General features: G+C 44.5%; 1 protein-coding gene across 1 annotated transcript; it reads left to right on the plus strand.

Annotated features, from left to right (window-relative positions):
• Positions 1-469: 469 nt before the first annotated feature.
• On the plus strand, positions 470-15,693 carry LOC142312073 (uncharacterized). Its single transcript, XM_075350953.1, has 5 exons — positions 470-502; positions 13,249-13,394; positions 13,524-13,703; positions 13,786-13,909; positions 14,367-15,693. Exons 2-5 carry the CDS (start codon positions 13,338-13,340, stop codon positions 15,611-15,613), a joined length of 1,608 nt encoding a protein of 535 aa, XP_075207068.1. The 5' UTR covers positions 470-502; positions 13,249-13,337; the 3' UTR covers positions 15,614-15,693.
• Positions 15,694-16,026: the final 333 nt, after the last annotated feature.

Here is a 16,026-nt window from a genome sequence, read left to right on the forward strand (position 1 = left end):
ACGGCTCCGCTCCGTACACCTCGTGCACACACGGCTCCGCTCCGTACACCTCGTGCACACACGGCTCCGCTCCGTACACCTCGTGCACACACGGCTCCGCTCCGTACACCTCGTACACACACGGCTCCGCTCCGTACACCTCGTGCACACACGGCTCCGCTCCGTACACCTCGTGCACACACGGCTCCGCTCCGTACACCTCGTGCACACACGGCTCCGCTCCGTACACCTCGTACACACACGGCTCCGCTCCGTACACCTCGTGCACACACGGCTCCGCTCCGTACACCTCGTGCACACACGGCTCCGCTCCGTACACCTCGTACACACACGGCTCTGGTTCATCCACACTGTAAATCCCTCCTGACCCCCCACACATAAGTCTTGCATACACTGAGGAGCTGACCATGTGACCCCTGACTCCTCCCCTCCATGTGACATCATCACAGGTCCTGTAAGCACAGAGCAGCCATATATCTAGTGTGCGGCTCTGCAGGAGGAGGTATGTGGAGATTCCCCATTAAGCTGCTTTCACACATCCGGTTTTTGCCGTGCGGCACAATACAGAGCTCTGCAGAAAAAAACGCAACTTTTTTTTTGCCGCCGGTTGCGTTTTTTCCCGCATAGACTTGCATTAGCGCCGTATTGTGCCGCATGGCCTTACCTTGCGTCCATTTTTTTCCGGATGTAGCATATTTATCCCATGCGGCGGCCCGATGGAACGTTGCCTGGCACGCTTTTTGGTGCAGCGAAAAAATCGTATCACGCCGGGATCTGTCGCGATGTGGCGCGATTCACAAAGCAAGCCTATGGACGCCGTATGCGGCGTCCTGCGGCAAAAAACGCATCTGGCCGCTGGTTGCGGGTTTTCGCATTGCGCATCCTCAGTATCAAGCCGCATCTGTAAAGACGGGCCGCATGGGAAAAACATATGCAACGGATCCGTTTTTTTCGCCGCATCCGTTGCATATGTTTTTGAGCCGCTCAGCACAAACCGGATGTATGAAAGCAGCCTAACCCCTCCATTCCCGGAGATAGTGTCCCCTCCCCCAGCTCTGCCATGTGTATATGTACAGTAATATACAGCTGGGTGTGCTCATGTATACAGGGGAGGTCACTCTGGGTTTGGGGACAGATGACGCTTTCTCTCTGGGGTGGAGATTTATAGGGAATGGAGGTGTCGGGTAATTTTCCTTGTTTTCCCTGTAATACTTTAGAATAAAGGGATTCCCCATGTGGTGTCGGAGGGGCCTGTTAGAAGGGGACAGGTCCAGCATCGCCCTACAGATTTATTTAAGGAAGTAGGGGTCAATTCTGGCCGATTTTGTGTCGTAGATTTCAGAACGTGGAAGAGGAGAAGCTGGGAGATGCGGTAATTTAATAGAAAGGTCCATCGAACATCTTCCTACAGCCGACCTGTCTTAAAGAAATGTATTCACGAATGGGCCCTCATTGTGCTTTGGAAACTTGACAACTGAAGTCTTTTTCAAGATGGCTCAATTCAAGTTGAAGGCGACCAGATGACTGTATTGTAGAGGCTTCACCTTGTACTTCAATCTACATCCCCTTCGGGTCCACCCCCACCCATAACCCAGATCCCCTCCCACAAATGAAAGACAACCATTTTGGATTAATATGGCCAAATCGGCCTTTATTATAAACAAACATACAATAAATTAACATGAAGGGTGATGAGGTTCTTGGAACTCCAAAAACGTGGCAGAAACCATACTGGAACCATGCAGCATTACCCCAGCCACAACCACAGGCTCGGGGGCACCACTATTGCTGGAAAACATTAGCAATAGAGTTGAGCGAGTTAACTATTCGTACTTACTATACTCATAATGAGTACTGTGTAATACACGTGTATTCGTTCCGAATAGCGTGTACAATGCAAGTCAAAGGGGAAAAACTCGCAATGTAACGAGTAACCCGAATGCCGCACTATTCGTGCAAGTAGAGGATAGTACGGCATTCGGGTTACTCGTTACTTTGCAAGTTTTTCCCCATTGACTTGCATTACACACACTATTCGAAAAGAATACACGAGTATTAGACAGTACTCGTTATGAGTATAGCGAGTACAAATATCTAGGTACTCGCTCATCTCTAATTAGCAACATCACCAACTCCCAGGGACCCCACCCTGAAGAGCCCAAAATCCGCCAGGCAATTAACCAAGATCTGAACCAAAATGTGAGGTTACCATCCACCAGATGTACCACCCCCAAACACAAATTTACCACCAAAATCCAAGAACCTCCCTCTCCTCCGCAATGCCGAAATGAGCCGCTAACAGTTCACCCCCATTTTTTTATTTTTTATTTTAAATTATCCATGTACACCCCTGTTCATCAGAGAGGGTTGGACCTTCAGCAGTGGTGCCTACATGCTGTTTGCAGGCTACCCCCTCTCCCTCACCTTATATATTCCCTTCTAGAACTCCTCACCACTCCCCTCTAAACTACCTCCCCTTAAAGAAGTTATTTGTTAGATCGATACTATGTTGAGAAACAATGCTTCTTTCAAATGCCTTATGTTGGCAATAGTGCCTGTGAGAGGCGCTATTGCGGACCACTGTTCCCCATCGCCTGACCCCCGGGCTCCATGACCTCGGGGATCCGGTGATGTCACTTCAAGTTCCTGATCACGTGACACCACAGCAGCCGGCCCCAGTCTTCCTGAGTCACTGGGCTGTGGGCTGTGTTTCACCGATTGTAGATTCACATTGAAGGCATCAAAACTATGCACATGTGGAATGAAATACTTAACAAAAAAGTGTGAAGCAACTGAAAATATATCTTATATTCTAGGTTCTTCAAAGTAGCCACCTTTTGCTTTGATTACCGCTTTGCACACTCTTGGCATTCTCTTGATTAGCTTCAAGAGGTAGTCACCGGAAATGTTTTTCACTTCACAGGTGTGCCCTGTCAGGTTTAATAAGTGGGATTTCTTGCCTTATAAATGGGGTTGGGACCATCAGTTGTGTTGTGCAGAAGTCTGGTGGATACACAGCTGATAGTCTTATTGAATAGACTGTTAGAATTTGTATTATGGCAAGAAAAAAGCAGCTATGAATACTTGAAAGTAGTAGAGATATTTAGCAAATGTATTGATCAATGCAAATGAGCCCGAAAACCAATGACAAGGTAATCTCTAATTTTTCAGGAACCTAATCTTAGTGCCTCTCTATGTGCTATTAAAAATCTGCAAGTATGGGCAGACAGGCTCCTGGCTATAAAGAATCATGAATAGAGTCTGGTAATAGGGCTAGCATATACATTTGCTAAACATCTCTACTACTTTCATATATTCATAGCAATTTTTCAATACCATTTTTCATGTATTTCATTTTTTCCAGATAGCTAAATGTATTTTTCATTGTTCACAGTATCCCTATAGCAGTAATGCTTTACCGTTTTTCATGTTTATATTTTTATAGTGGTTAGTGCGCAGCTTATTATTTGTATTATAGTCATGTAGTTTTAGGCTAGCACCTAATTTACACACATAGGTGTTCCAGTCAGTCTTTTTTCTGATTAGAAGTAGAGTATAGAGAATTGTCTGTTAGCTTTGGCAGTAAGTCATTAGTAATGTTGGTTAGGGCAGTGGAACCGGATTGTTGGATGTCTCAGGGTTAAGCCTGCTTTACACGTTGCAATTTCGCATACGATATCGTATGCGATTTGCAACGCCCACATCGTATGTGCAGCATGTTCAATTTGTTGAACGTGCCGCACATATGATTAACCCCTGTCACACATACTTACCTACCATACGACCTCGATGTGGGCGTCGAACGTCCTCTTTCTGGAGTGGGAGGGACGTTTGGCGTCACATCGACGTCACGCGGCAGCCGGCCAATAGAAGCGGAGGGGCAGAGCTGAGCGGGACGTAAACATCCCGTCCACCTCCTTCCTTCCGCATTGTGGGCCGGGAGCCGCAGGAGGCATGTGAGATCTGTTCATCGTTCCCGGGGTGTCACACACTGCGATGTGCGCTACCCCGGGTACGATGAACAATCTGACGTTCAATTCGTCAGGAATGAACGACGTGCATGTGATGAACGTTTTTTCGTTCAATCACAATTGCACGTCGCTGTCACACGTTACAACATACCTTACAATGCCGGATGTGCGTCACTTACGACGTGACCCCGCCGACACATCGTAAGATATCTTGTAGCGTGTAAAGCAGGCTTTAGTTAGATGAGAGGTGGGTGGAAAGTTAAGCATAGACATGCTGTTTGAGGAGTTTGGAGGCTAACAACTAGGGACAATAGCTGAACATAGAGGTTGAGTAAAGGGATGTTTTCTTCAGGATAGGTGTGGTCAGGGCCGTATTTACCATTAGGCACCCGTGGTCCGGTGCCTGGGGCGGCGGGTTGCGGGGGGGCGGCGCCAAGGGCGAGAGTATAAAAAAAATTAAATTTCTTTTTTTTTTTTTAAATTTCCCTCCCCAGACTCATTACCATAACCGGAGTCTTTGCGGGGGGGTCACGTGTTAGTTGGTCCCGTTTTTAATTTGTATTAGCGTCTTAAACGCTAATACAAATCATCCTCCATACCTGCTCCCTGCGCGAGGGCACTTCCGGGGTCACAAGCTGCAATCAGCTCCCTGGCCTGACGCGCTCACTGATGACGTCACGGCAGCGCGATGAGTCACCGCTGCCGGCGTCTCTGCAGACTGAGTGCCGCTGAGGAGCTGAGGAGAGAGGTCACCGGAGCCGGGAGGTAGGCGCTGTAGAGCCGAAGATAGCGGCGGCAGCCGGCGGAATGTAATCTGCATGGGACAGGGGCAGCAGCCATAGGGGGCGCTCTATGGGAAAAGGAGGTGCATGGGGTATAATCTGTGTGGGGCAGGGGCAGCAGCCATAGGGGGCGCTCTATATAGGAAAGGGGGTGCATGGAGGGGGATCTCTATGGGGCAGGGGGCAGCAGCCATAGGGGGTGCTCTATATAGGAAAGGGGGTGCATGGAGGGGGATCTCTATGGGGCAGGGGCAGCAGCCATAGGGGGCACACTGTATAGGAAACGGGGGGCATGGAGGGGGATCTCTATGGGGCAGGGGCAGCAGCCATAGGGGGCGCTCTATATAGGAAAGGAGGTGCATGGAGGGGGATCTCTATGGGGCAGGGGGCAGCAGCCATAGGGGGCGCTCTATATAGGAAAGGGGGTGCATGGAGGGGGATCTCTATGGGGCAAGGGGCAGCAGCCATAGGGGGCGCGCTATATAGGAAAGGGGGTGCATGGAGGGGGATCTCTATGGGGCAGGGGCAGCAGCCATAGGGGGCGCTCTATATAGGAAAGGGGGTGCATGGAGGGGGATCTCTATGGGGCAGGGGCAGCAGCCATAGGGGGCGCTCTATATAGGAAAGGGGTTGCATGGAGGGGGATCTCTATGGGGCAGGGGCAGCAGCCATAGGGGGCGCGCTGTATAGGAAAGGGGGTGCATGGAGGGGGATCTCTATGGGGCAGGGGCAGCAGCCATAGGGGGCACTCTATATAGGAAAGGGGGTGCATGGAGGGGGATCTCTATGGGGCAAGGGGCAGCAGCCATAGGGGGCCCATTGTATAGGAAAGTGGGTGCATGGAGGGGGATCTCTATGGGGCAGGGGGCAGCAGCCATAGGGGGCGTGCTGTATAGGAAAGGGGGTGCATGGAGGGGGATCTCTATAAGGCAGGGGCAGCAGCCATAGGGGGCGCTCTATATAGGAAAGGGGGCGCATGGAGGGGGATCTCTATGGGGCAGCAGCCATAGGGGGCGCGCTTGTATAGGAAAGGGGGTGCATGGAGGGGGATCTCTATGGGGAAGGGGCAGCAGCCATAGGGGGCGCTCTATATTGGAAAGGGGGTGCATGGAGGGGGATCTCTATAGGGCAGGGGCAGCAGCCATAGGTGGGCTCAGTATGGAAAAGGGGGCAGCATGGGGTGGGCTCAGTATGGAAAAGGGGGCAGCGTGGGGTGGGCTCAGTATGGAGAAAGGGCAACATGGCTCAGTATGTAGAAGTCTAATGTGTGGGAGACAGTTCGAATAGGGGGCAGCATGTGGTCTATACAGTTTGGCGATCATGGTTCATAAGTGAGGAGGGTGTAGTGCAGAGGTCCCCAACTCCAGTCCTCAAGGCCCACCAACAGTGCAGGTTTTTGGGATTTCCTAAGTATTGCACAGGTGTAATACTTAATAATTACAGGTGTAATGTAATTACCTGCCCAGGTGCTGGTTCCAACAGCAGTGCAATGCTAAGGAAATCCTGAAAACATGCACTGTTGGTGGGCCTTGAGGACTGGAGTTGGGGAACCCTGGTGTAGTGGGTGTAACTCATGAGGGGAGACGGTGTGGTATTATAAAGGGGGCAGTGTGGAAGCCATGTACCATAATATAGACAGTGTGGGGGGGGGGTCATTTTTTTGTGCAGGGATTAATGTGAAGGACAGTTATTTATTTTGGGGGCTTATTTAGGGAACAGCATGGTTGATTATTTTTATAATGACATGTTATTTTTAAGGGCACTGTGTCGTGATGTGCTGCAGAAGAGCAGAGAAGATGGAGGTCTGCAGAGATGAGCTGTGGATGTGAAGTCATCATGGCACCAGGACCTGTGAGGTACCGAGGTTTGAGGCTGGATAAATGCAGGTGATGGCTAAACACATTGCTAAATGCAGGTTTTAAGTGATCGCTGATCTATATCCAGCAGATGGTCAGTGGTTTAACAGCTTCTGAGCCTGTGACCGCACTTTCATGTGCACAGAACGATCTTTACCATGATCGTCCTGTGCACATAGAATAGCATTGTTCTTGGCAGCATGTGTTCACAGGACAATGTGCGGCCAAGAAAGATATTTAAAGGCGTCTGTCACCCCCCCAAATGCCAATTAAACTGTACAAACATTTTTTAGGGAACACAGCCCATATAAAAATCATGCCAGGTAGAAACAGTGTAACCTAACAAAAAAAAATCTAATTTATTTATTTATTTTGCAGTGAGGGGGCATTGTGCACTTTTGGAGTGGCCTATGCCATAAACAAAAGTGAATCTTTTATCAAATGTTAAGTTGAGCTGTATACACCTGGTGTGATTTCTGTATGGGTTGTATACACCTGGTATGATTTCTGTATGAGCTGTATACACCTGGTATGATTTCTGTATGGGTTGTATACACCTGGTATGATTTCTGTATGGGCTGTATACACCTGGTGTGATTTCTGTATGGGCTGTATACACCTGGTATGATTTCTGTATGGGTTGTATACACCTGGTATGATTTCTGTATGGGCTGTATACACCTGGTATGATTTCTGTATGGGCTGTATACACCTGGTATGATTTCTGTATGGGTTGTATACACCTGGTATGATTTCTCTATGGGCTGTATACACCTGGTATGATTTCTGTATGGGCTGTATACACCTGGTATGATTTCTGTATGGGTTGTATACACATGGTATGATTTCTGTATGGGTTGTATACACCTGGTATGATTTCTGTATGGGTTGTATACACCTGGTATGATTTCTGTATGGGCTGTATACACCTGGTATGATTTCTGTATGGGCTGTATACACCTGGTATGATTTCTGTATGAGCTGTATACACATGGTGTGATTTCTGTATGGGTTGTATACACCTGGTATGATTTCTGTATGGGCTGTATACACCTGGTATGATTTATGTATGGGCTGTATACACCTGGTATGATTTCTGTATGAGCTGTATACACCTGGTATGATTTCTGTATGGGTTGTATACACCTGGTATGATTTCTGTATGGGTTGTATACACCTGGTATGATTTCTGTATGGGCTGTATACACCTGGTATGATTTCTGTGTGAGCTGTATACACATGGTGTGATTTCTGTATGGGCTGTATACACCTGGTATCATTTCTGTGTGAGCTGTATACACCTGGTATGATTTCTCTATGGGTTGTATACACCTGGTATGATTTCTGTATGGGTTGTATACACCTGGTGTGATTTCTGTATGGGTTGTATACACCTGGTGTGATTTCTGTATGGGCTGTATACACCTGGTATGATTTCTGTATGGGCTGTATACACCTGGTATGATTTCTGTATGGGTTGTATACACCTGGTATGATTTCTGTATGGGTTGTATACACCTGGTATGATTTATGTATGGGTTGTATACACCTGGTATGATTTCTGTATGGGCTGTATACACCTGGTATGATTTCTGTATGGGCTGTATACACCTGGTAGGATTTCTGTATGAGCTGTATACACCTGGTATGATTTCTGTATGAGCTGTATACACCTGGTATGATTTCTGTATGGGTTGTATACACCTGGTATGATTTCTGTATGGGTTGTATACACCTGGTATGATTTCTGTATGGGCTGTATACACCTGGTAGGATTTCTGTATGAGCTGTATACACATGGTGTGATTTTTGTATGGGTTGTATACACCTGGTGTGATTTCTGTATGGGTTGTATACACCTGGTGTGATTTCTGTATGGGTTGTATACACCTGGTATGATTTCTGTATGGGCTGTATACACCTGGTATGATTTCTGTATGGGCTGTATACACCTGGTATGATTTCTGTATGGACTGTATACACCTGGTATGATTTCTGTATGATGAGCTGTATACACCTGGTATGATTTCTGTATGGGTTGTATACACCTGGTATGATTTCTGTATGGGTTGTATACACCTGGTATGATTTCTTAAAAACAAAAAAGTGAGCCAGAGTATGAGATGGTATACATGGAACTTGTGAGACCATGTTCACACTGGTCATGAGACAAAGAGAAACCAAGGAAAAAATTGTGAAAACATACCCTGCTGTAACTAAATAAAAGCATAGTGCATATAAACATAGGGTACTTAGTAAACACTGTTTTTGATCAAAAAAAGCATAAAGCTATCCCACCAAACGTCAAGGTGTACCCAGTTGGGATTGTACCTACACTCCCTAATAATAAAACCTTACCATGGGTCTAAAAATAGGCCTCAATGTGGCTAAGGGCTGAGAGCGACCGGGTCCCAACAGGACACACGCAGTCAGGGGGATTCACAGAATTAAATGTCCAGCTCGCTGAGAAGGGGGCCACTCCCTGTTTGTACTGAATACAAAAAAACTACATAAAAACAAAAAAGTGAGCCGGAGTATGAGATGGTATACATGGAACTTGTGAGACCATGTTCACACTGGCCATGAGACAAAGAGAAACCAAGGAAAAAATTGTGAAAACATACCCTGCTGTAACTAAATAAAACCATAGTGCATATAAACATAGGGTACTTAGTAAACACTGTTTTTGATCAAAAAAAGCATAAAGCTATCCCACCAAACGTTAAGGTGTACCCAGTTGGGATAGTACCTACACTCTCTAATATTAAAACCTTACCATGGGTCTAAAAATAGGCCTCAGTGTGGCTAAGGGCTGAGAGCGACCGGGTCCCAACAGGACACACACAGTCAGGGGGATTCACAGAATTAAATGTCCAGCTCGCTGAGAAGGGGGCCACTCCCTGTTTGTACTGAATACAAAAAAACTACATAAAAACAAAAAAGTGAGCCGGAGTATGAGATGGTATACATGGAACTTGTGAGACCATGTTCACACTGGCCATGAGACAAAGGGCTGTATACACCTGGTATGATTTCTGTATGGGCTGTATACACCTGGTATGATTTCTGTATGGGCTGTATACACCTGGTATGATTTCTGTATGGGCTGTATACACCTGGTATGATTTCTGTATGGGCTGTATACACCTGGTATGATTTCTGTATGGGTTGTATACACCTGGTATGATTTCTGTATGGGTTGTATACACCTGGTATGATTTCTGTATGGGCTGTATACACCTGGTATGATTTCTGTATGGGCTGTATACACCTGGTATGATTTCTGTATGAGCTGTATACACCTGGTGTGATTTCTGTATGAGTTGTATACACCTGGTATGATTTCTGTATGGGCTGTATACACCTGGTATGATTTCTGTATGAGTTGTATACACCTGGTGTGATTTCCGTATAGGCTGTGTACACCTGGTGTGATTTCTGTATGAGCTATATACACATGGTATGATTTCTGTATGAGCTATACAGACCTGGTGTAATCTCTGTATGGGCTGTATACACCCAGTATGATTTCTGTATGGGCTGTAAACACCCGGTATGATTTCTGTATGGGCTGTATACATCTGGTATGATTTCTGTATTCAGCTGTATACACCTGGTATGATTTCTGTATGGGCTGTATACACTTGGTGTGATTTCCGTATAGGCTGTGTACACCTGGTGTGATTTCTGTATGATCTATATACACATGGTATGATTTCTGTATGAGCTGTACAGACCTGGTGTCATCTCTGTATGGGCTGTATACACCCAGTATGATTTCTGTATGGGCTGTATACACCCAGTATGATTTCTGTATGGGCTGTATACACCCGGTATGATTTCTGTATGGGCTGTATACACCTGGTATGATTTCTGTATACACCTGGTGTGATTTCTGTATGGGCTGTATACACCTGGTATGATTTCTGTATACACCTGGTGTGATTTCTGTATGGGCTGTATACACCTGGTGTGATTTCTGTATGGGCTGTATACACCTGGTGTGATTTCTGTATGGGCTGTATACATCTGGTATGATTTTTCTATGGGCGACGTTCCCTATTATGAATATTTGTGCCGGGTGATCGGCATTTTGTGGGTGACAGATATTTTGCTCCTGCATCAGGTGATTGACAGTTTGTTGAGGTAGACTGATAATCCGCTGCAGTGTAAACACATTTTAAAGAGCGACTTAATGTTTCAGAAATTATTTTATGTTTTAGGCTACTTTCACACATCAGTTTTCTGCATTCAGGCACAATCCTTTTTTTTCCTGATCCAACGGATCCGGCAAAAAATGTAAAAACCGTATCTACCGGAACCGTTGTGCTGGATGCGTAAAAAAACGGATCCGTTGGATCCGTTTTGCATCCGTTTTTGCATCTGTTTTGTCCGTTTTTGTTTTTTTTTTTGCTGGATCCGTTTTTCAAAACATTGGAGCATGCTCAGTTTACAAAACGGATCCGGCGTCCATAGGCTTCCATTGTAAAACACGCCGTATCGCGCCGGATCCGGCGCAATGCGTTTTTTTTTTGCCGGACAAAAAAAACGTTACAAGATACGTTGCCTCCGGCCACCGCTTTAATTAATTTTGCCGCATCCGGAAAAAAGCGGATGCAACGCAAAGCCATCAGGCACAATCCGGTAACAATGCAAATCTATGGGGATAAAACGGATGCGGTACCGGATCCATTTTACCCTTTTTTTTCCGGATTGTGCCTGATGGAAAAAACATGATGTGTGAAAGTAGACTTAGCGTAATTAATTTTGAACAGATCTGAGGGGAACCCGGTCCCGGGTCCCCCACAATTGTTCCAAAGACCTATTAGGAAAGTGCAGGAGAGCAGACAGAGCAGCGCGGATTCAGTAGAAAATCAGAGTCCTGTCCCTGAGCCGTGCACTTCACCTATGGGGGTCTCAGGACACATTACTGCACCAGTCAAAGAATTAATGGACCTTTTTGATGACCCTTCTTTTGAGAATCCTAGAGCATGGTGCATGCTGGGATACTCGAAAGAAGCGTTATCATAGGGCGGAGGCTGCAGTCACTGCCACAGCCTCTGCCCCTCCCTAAAATGAAGCGCCATCAAGGGACAGGATAGGAAATTATTAATGCAAGTATATTAAAAAAAAAATTATATTTTGGCACTAAATAGATAGGGATTTAGAATGAAAATTACTTTGCCTTCAGACCAAACCTTTAAGTTACTCTTTAAATGTTTACTAGTGCGGCTACTAGCAACTAATCAGTACTGTGGTACCTAGTTTGATGATTGTTGGTAACAACAATTTCAATCATCTCCTTACCATTGTTAAGGTATACAAGTTTATATGATAGGGGATAACCTGACATTGAAAGTGATCGCTGTATAACGGTGATGTGTCATGTATTGACGGTTGTTCTCAGGTTGTATTTCTGTACTGAAAAATTGTTCTGGTGATGCAGTCATGTACTGACTGTGGTTCTGGTGATGTATTTATGTACTGATGGTTGTTCTTGTGAAGTTATGTACGAACGTAGGAGCGCAGCATGTAGCGTTTTTTGAGCGTCGGAATCCTTTTTTTTTTTTTTTCTACTGCGCATGCTCAGCTCTTGTGTTTAATAATTGAAATCAATGTTTCTTTCTCTCTCTCGGCGGCCGAACGATCAGCTGATTGCCTGGCAGCTGGATTTTGAGATCGATCAGCTGGCTTTTGAGAACGATCATCTGATCGCTCGGCTACTGTGAACAATCAGGTGATCGCCCAGCGGCTGGCCGCCGGGTGATCAGCTGATCGTTCACAATAGCCAGCTGCTGGTAAAACAGTAAAAAAGAAAAAAAAAACAACGGATTGTTGTTTTGCAGCATCAGTCACATCAGTTGTGCCACTATCTGCAACGCATCCGTTGCATAAGTCACACAACTGATTGTGACGGATGCAAAACAACGCAAGTGTAAAAGCATCCTTACCAGTAGGGGGCGTTACAACTTAAAGTGCCTAGGGCAGCATGAATGCCAAATACGGCCCTGGGTGTGGTAGTAGCAAATTTGAAAGCAAAAGGGAAGGTACCAGAACTTAAGTTGGGTTAGGACCGGGATAAGCAGATAAGCGTGGTGGTGAGGTTGGGCAGGAGTGAGATAGGATTAGGGTTCAAGTGCACAAGTGGTAAGGTTTGATTTTTAGAGAAGCTGAGAAAACTTTTTCAGTGATAGTGGGGAGGAAGGTTATTAGGCAAGGGCAATGATCTGTTAAATGGAAGATTTGTGGTGGTTTCTTAGTAAAGTCTTACTGATTTGGTCAATTTTGCTTTTGAAATGTGTGGCAAAGTCTTCTGCAGAGATGAGGGAGGTTGAAGGAGGCAATGGTGGGTGAAGGAGGGATTTAACAATGTTTAATAACATGTTGGTGTTGTGGGATAAAGAAGCTATGAGGGTTGTGAAGTAGTCCTGTTTAGCAGAAGTGAGGGCAGACTTGAATGTGAAAATTGCTTATTTGAATCTGGTGAAGTCTTTCTGTGATTGTGTCCTCTTCCAGCACCCCTGGACACTTGCCAAAGCTTTTTAGTGAGGTTGTTGTGCCAGGGTTGTCTTATTGATTCATTGCAATCTGCCATGGGATCTTTATGATTTTATAATAGTCCATCTTCTCCCCATTCAGGTCTCTATAATATTGGATCCTCTTAGTGGAGATCTTCTACGGACAATTTTCCTGATTGACCCATCAAAAATTGATAGGGCAGGGACACGATGGTGGAGAGGATATTACACCTCACCCTAGAGATCCTTTTCCGGCTTACTGGAGAGGTGAGAGATTCTTATGACACCACATTGCATCCTTCTTATCTATGGGAATAACAGAGGGACAGAACTGGAGAGGTGAGGACTCTGGAAATGTCTGTAGTGAGATTTATTAATGTGTCTCTCCATAACCAGGATTACACAGTAGTGAAGAAGACCTCTAGTAAGCGCCATCAGGTCCCTGTGTCTGCGAGATGGCGAAGGCCTCTGAGCCCAATCACGGGGCCTCCACCTCACCCCCTGGTACATGAGGACATCAGTGATCAGAAGATCCTAGAACTCACCTACAAGATGATTGAGCTGCTGACTGGAGAGGTGACACTGCTGGGAATGCTGGGACATTATACAGTAATGCTATGAAGGGATTGGGGGATGACGGTATCATTGTATGTTTCAGGTTCCTATAAGGTGTCAGGATTTCACAGTCTATTTCTCCATGGAGGAATGGGAGTATTTAGAAGGACATAAAGATCTGTACAAGGACGTCATGATGGAGGTTCCCCAGCCCCTCACATCATCAGGTAATAGACAGGACTAAATACTCACTTGTAGTGAAGTGAAGTTTATGGATTGCAATTTTTTAAAAGAAATTTTATTTGCAAACACCAATGTTCTTCACTGACGAGAATATCTGACAAACAGTGTTCTATATGAAACTTTTACACAGGGTTGACTTTACATTTTGTATTATTCCATAATTGTTATTTTTAGACAGTAAGTGGCATTGTGTATGTAAATTGAGGTACTCTCCTCATTGACTGTCCCAGAAAGATAAATAATCATTCTTCCAACCTAAGGTGTCAGTAGACGCTAACTGACCTAAGAATTGTATTGCAATTTTAATCAGAAAATTGAATTCCGCTACATGTCTTGCACTTTGTATGTACGATTTATATAGATATTTTGTAAAATATACATAGTACATTTTGATTATATTATTTTAAAGGGAAAAAAAATATTTTTTTTTACTTTCAACAGGTCTTTCAAAAGAATGTGTGATATCTTCTAATGTTAAAGTAGATGATCATGGGTTCCCACAAGAAAGATCTGATGAGCATGCCATCACTCCAGATAAACCCTTAGCCTTTCCAAGAAAAGATCAATCATCTGATTATTTTCAACTGTTCCAATCTTTTGATTTATCACAGACTGGTAGAAAAAATAACAAAAGAGATGTTGAACATCAAAAAACTCAGAAGCGGAAGAAGTCCTATTCATGTTCACAATGTGGGAAATGTTACACTCAGAAACCAAATCTTATTTACCATCAAAAAACTCACACAGGGGCCAAACCATTTTTATGTTCTAAATGCGGGAGATGTTTTAAAAAGAAATCACATCTTGTTGAACATGAGAGACGTCAGACATGTCAGAAGCCATTTTCATGTTTAGAGTGTGGGAAGTGTTTTAATCAGGAATCAGATCTTGAAGCACATCTGAGAATTCACACGGGAGAGAAGCCATATTCATGTTCTGAATGTCAAAAATGTTATAATCAGAAATCAGATCTTACTACCCATCAGAGAATTCACACTAGGGGGAAGGCATTTTTATGTTCTGAATGTGGGAAAAGATTTCACCATAAATCTGGTCTTGAAGCACATCAAAGAATTCACACAGGAGAGAAACCATATTCATGTTCTGAATGTCAGAAATGTTATAATAGGAAATCAGATCTTACTACCCATCAGAGAATTCACACAGGGGAAAAGCCATTTTTATGTTCAGAATGTGGGAAATGTTTTAACCAGAAATCACATCTTGTTACACATCGTAGAATTCACACAGGGGAGAAGCCATATGCATGTTCTGAATGTGAGAAAAGTTTTAGTCATAATTCAGATCTTATTATACATCGAAGAATTCACACAGGAGAGAAGCCATATTTATGTTCTGAATGTGGGAAATATTTTAGCCACAAATCACATCTTATTAGACATCAGAAAATTCACACAGGGGAGAAGCCCTATTCGTGTTCCGAATGTGGAAAAAGTTATAATGCTAAATTAAACCTTGTTGCACATCAGAGAATTCACACAGGGGAGAAGCCATTTTTATGCTCAGAATGTGGAAAACGTTTTAACCAGAAATCACATCTTGTTACACATCAAAGAAGTCACACAGGTGCAAAGCCATATTCATGTTTAGAATGTGGGAAATCTTTTAACCAGAAATCACATCTTATTAGACATCATATAATTCACAAAGGGGAGAAACCATATTGATATTCTGAATGTGGAAAAATTATATTACTAAAATAAATCTCAATTTACATCAGAGAAATCATACAAAGACAAGTCATTTTTATATTCAAAATAAAGAACATGTTTTAATCAGACATCTAGTTTTGTTGACCCCAAAGTCTGAGTGGGAAATGTTTTGCCAAACATGTTAACATTTGCCTTTTTGTATTTGTTGGATGTGCGCAGTAGTTGTATAAAGCGGGCTCAGAAGGTGAGCTTGATCAGAACACTACGGGTGCTAACAGCGTTCTACAGCCATCATTCATTATGGTACCAGCAATCCCAGGTCCAACTAGAAGAGATAGTGACCAACGCTGGCCCTGATATGGTTTGCAGGATGGTGAAAGTATGTGACATTTCAGTCCTTGAGAATTTAAATTTATTTAATTTTTTAA

Source organism: Anomaloglossus baeobatrachus, chromosome 5 (assembly GCF_048569485.1).
Source record: "Anomaloglossus baeobatrachus isolate aAnoBae1 chromosome 5, aAnoBae1.hap1, whole genome shotgun sequence".
NCBI classification, from domain to species: domain Eukaryota; kingdom Metazoa; phylum Chordata; class Amphibia; order Anura; family Aromobatidae; genus Anomaloglossus; species Anomaloglossus baeobatrachus.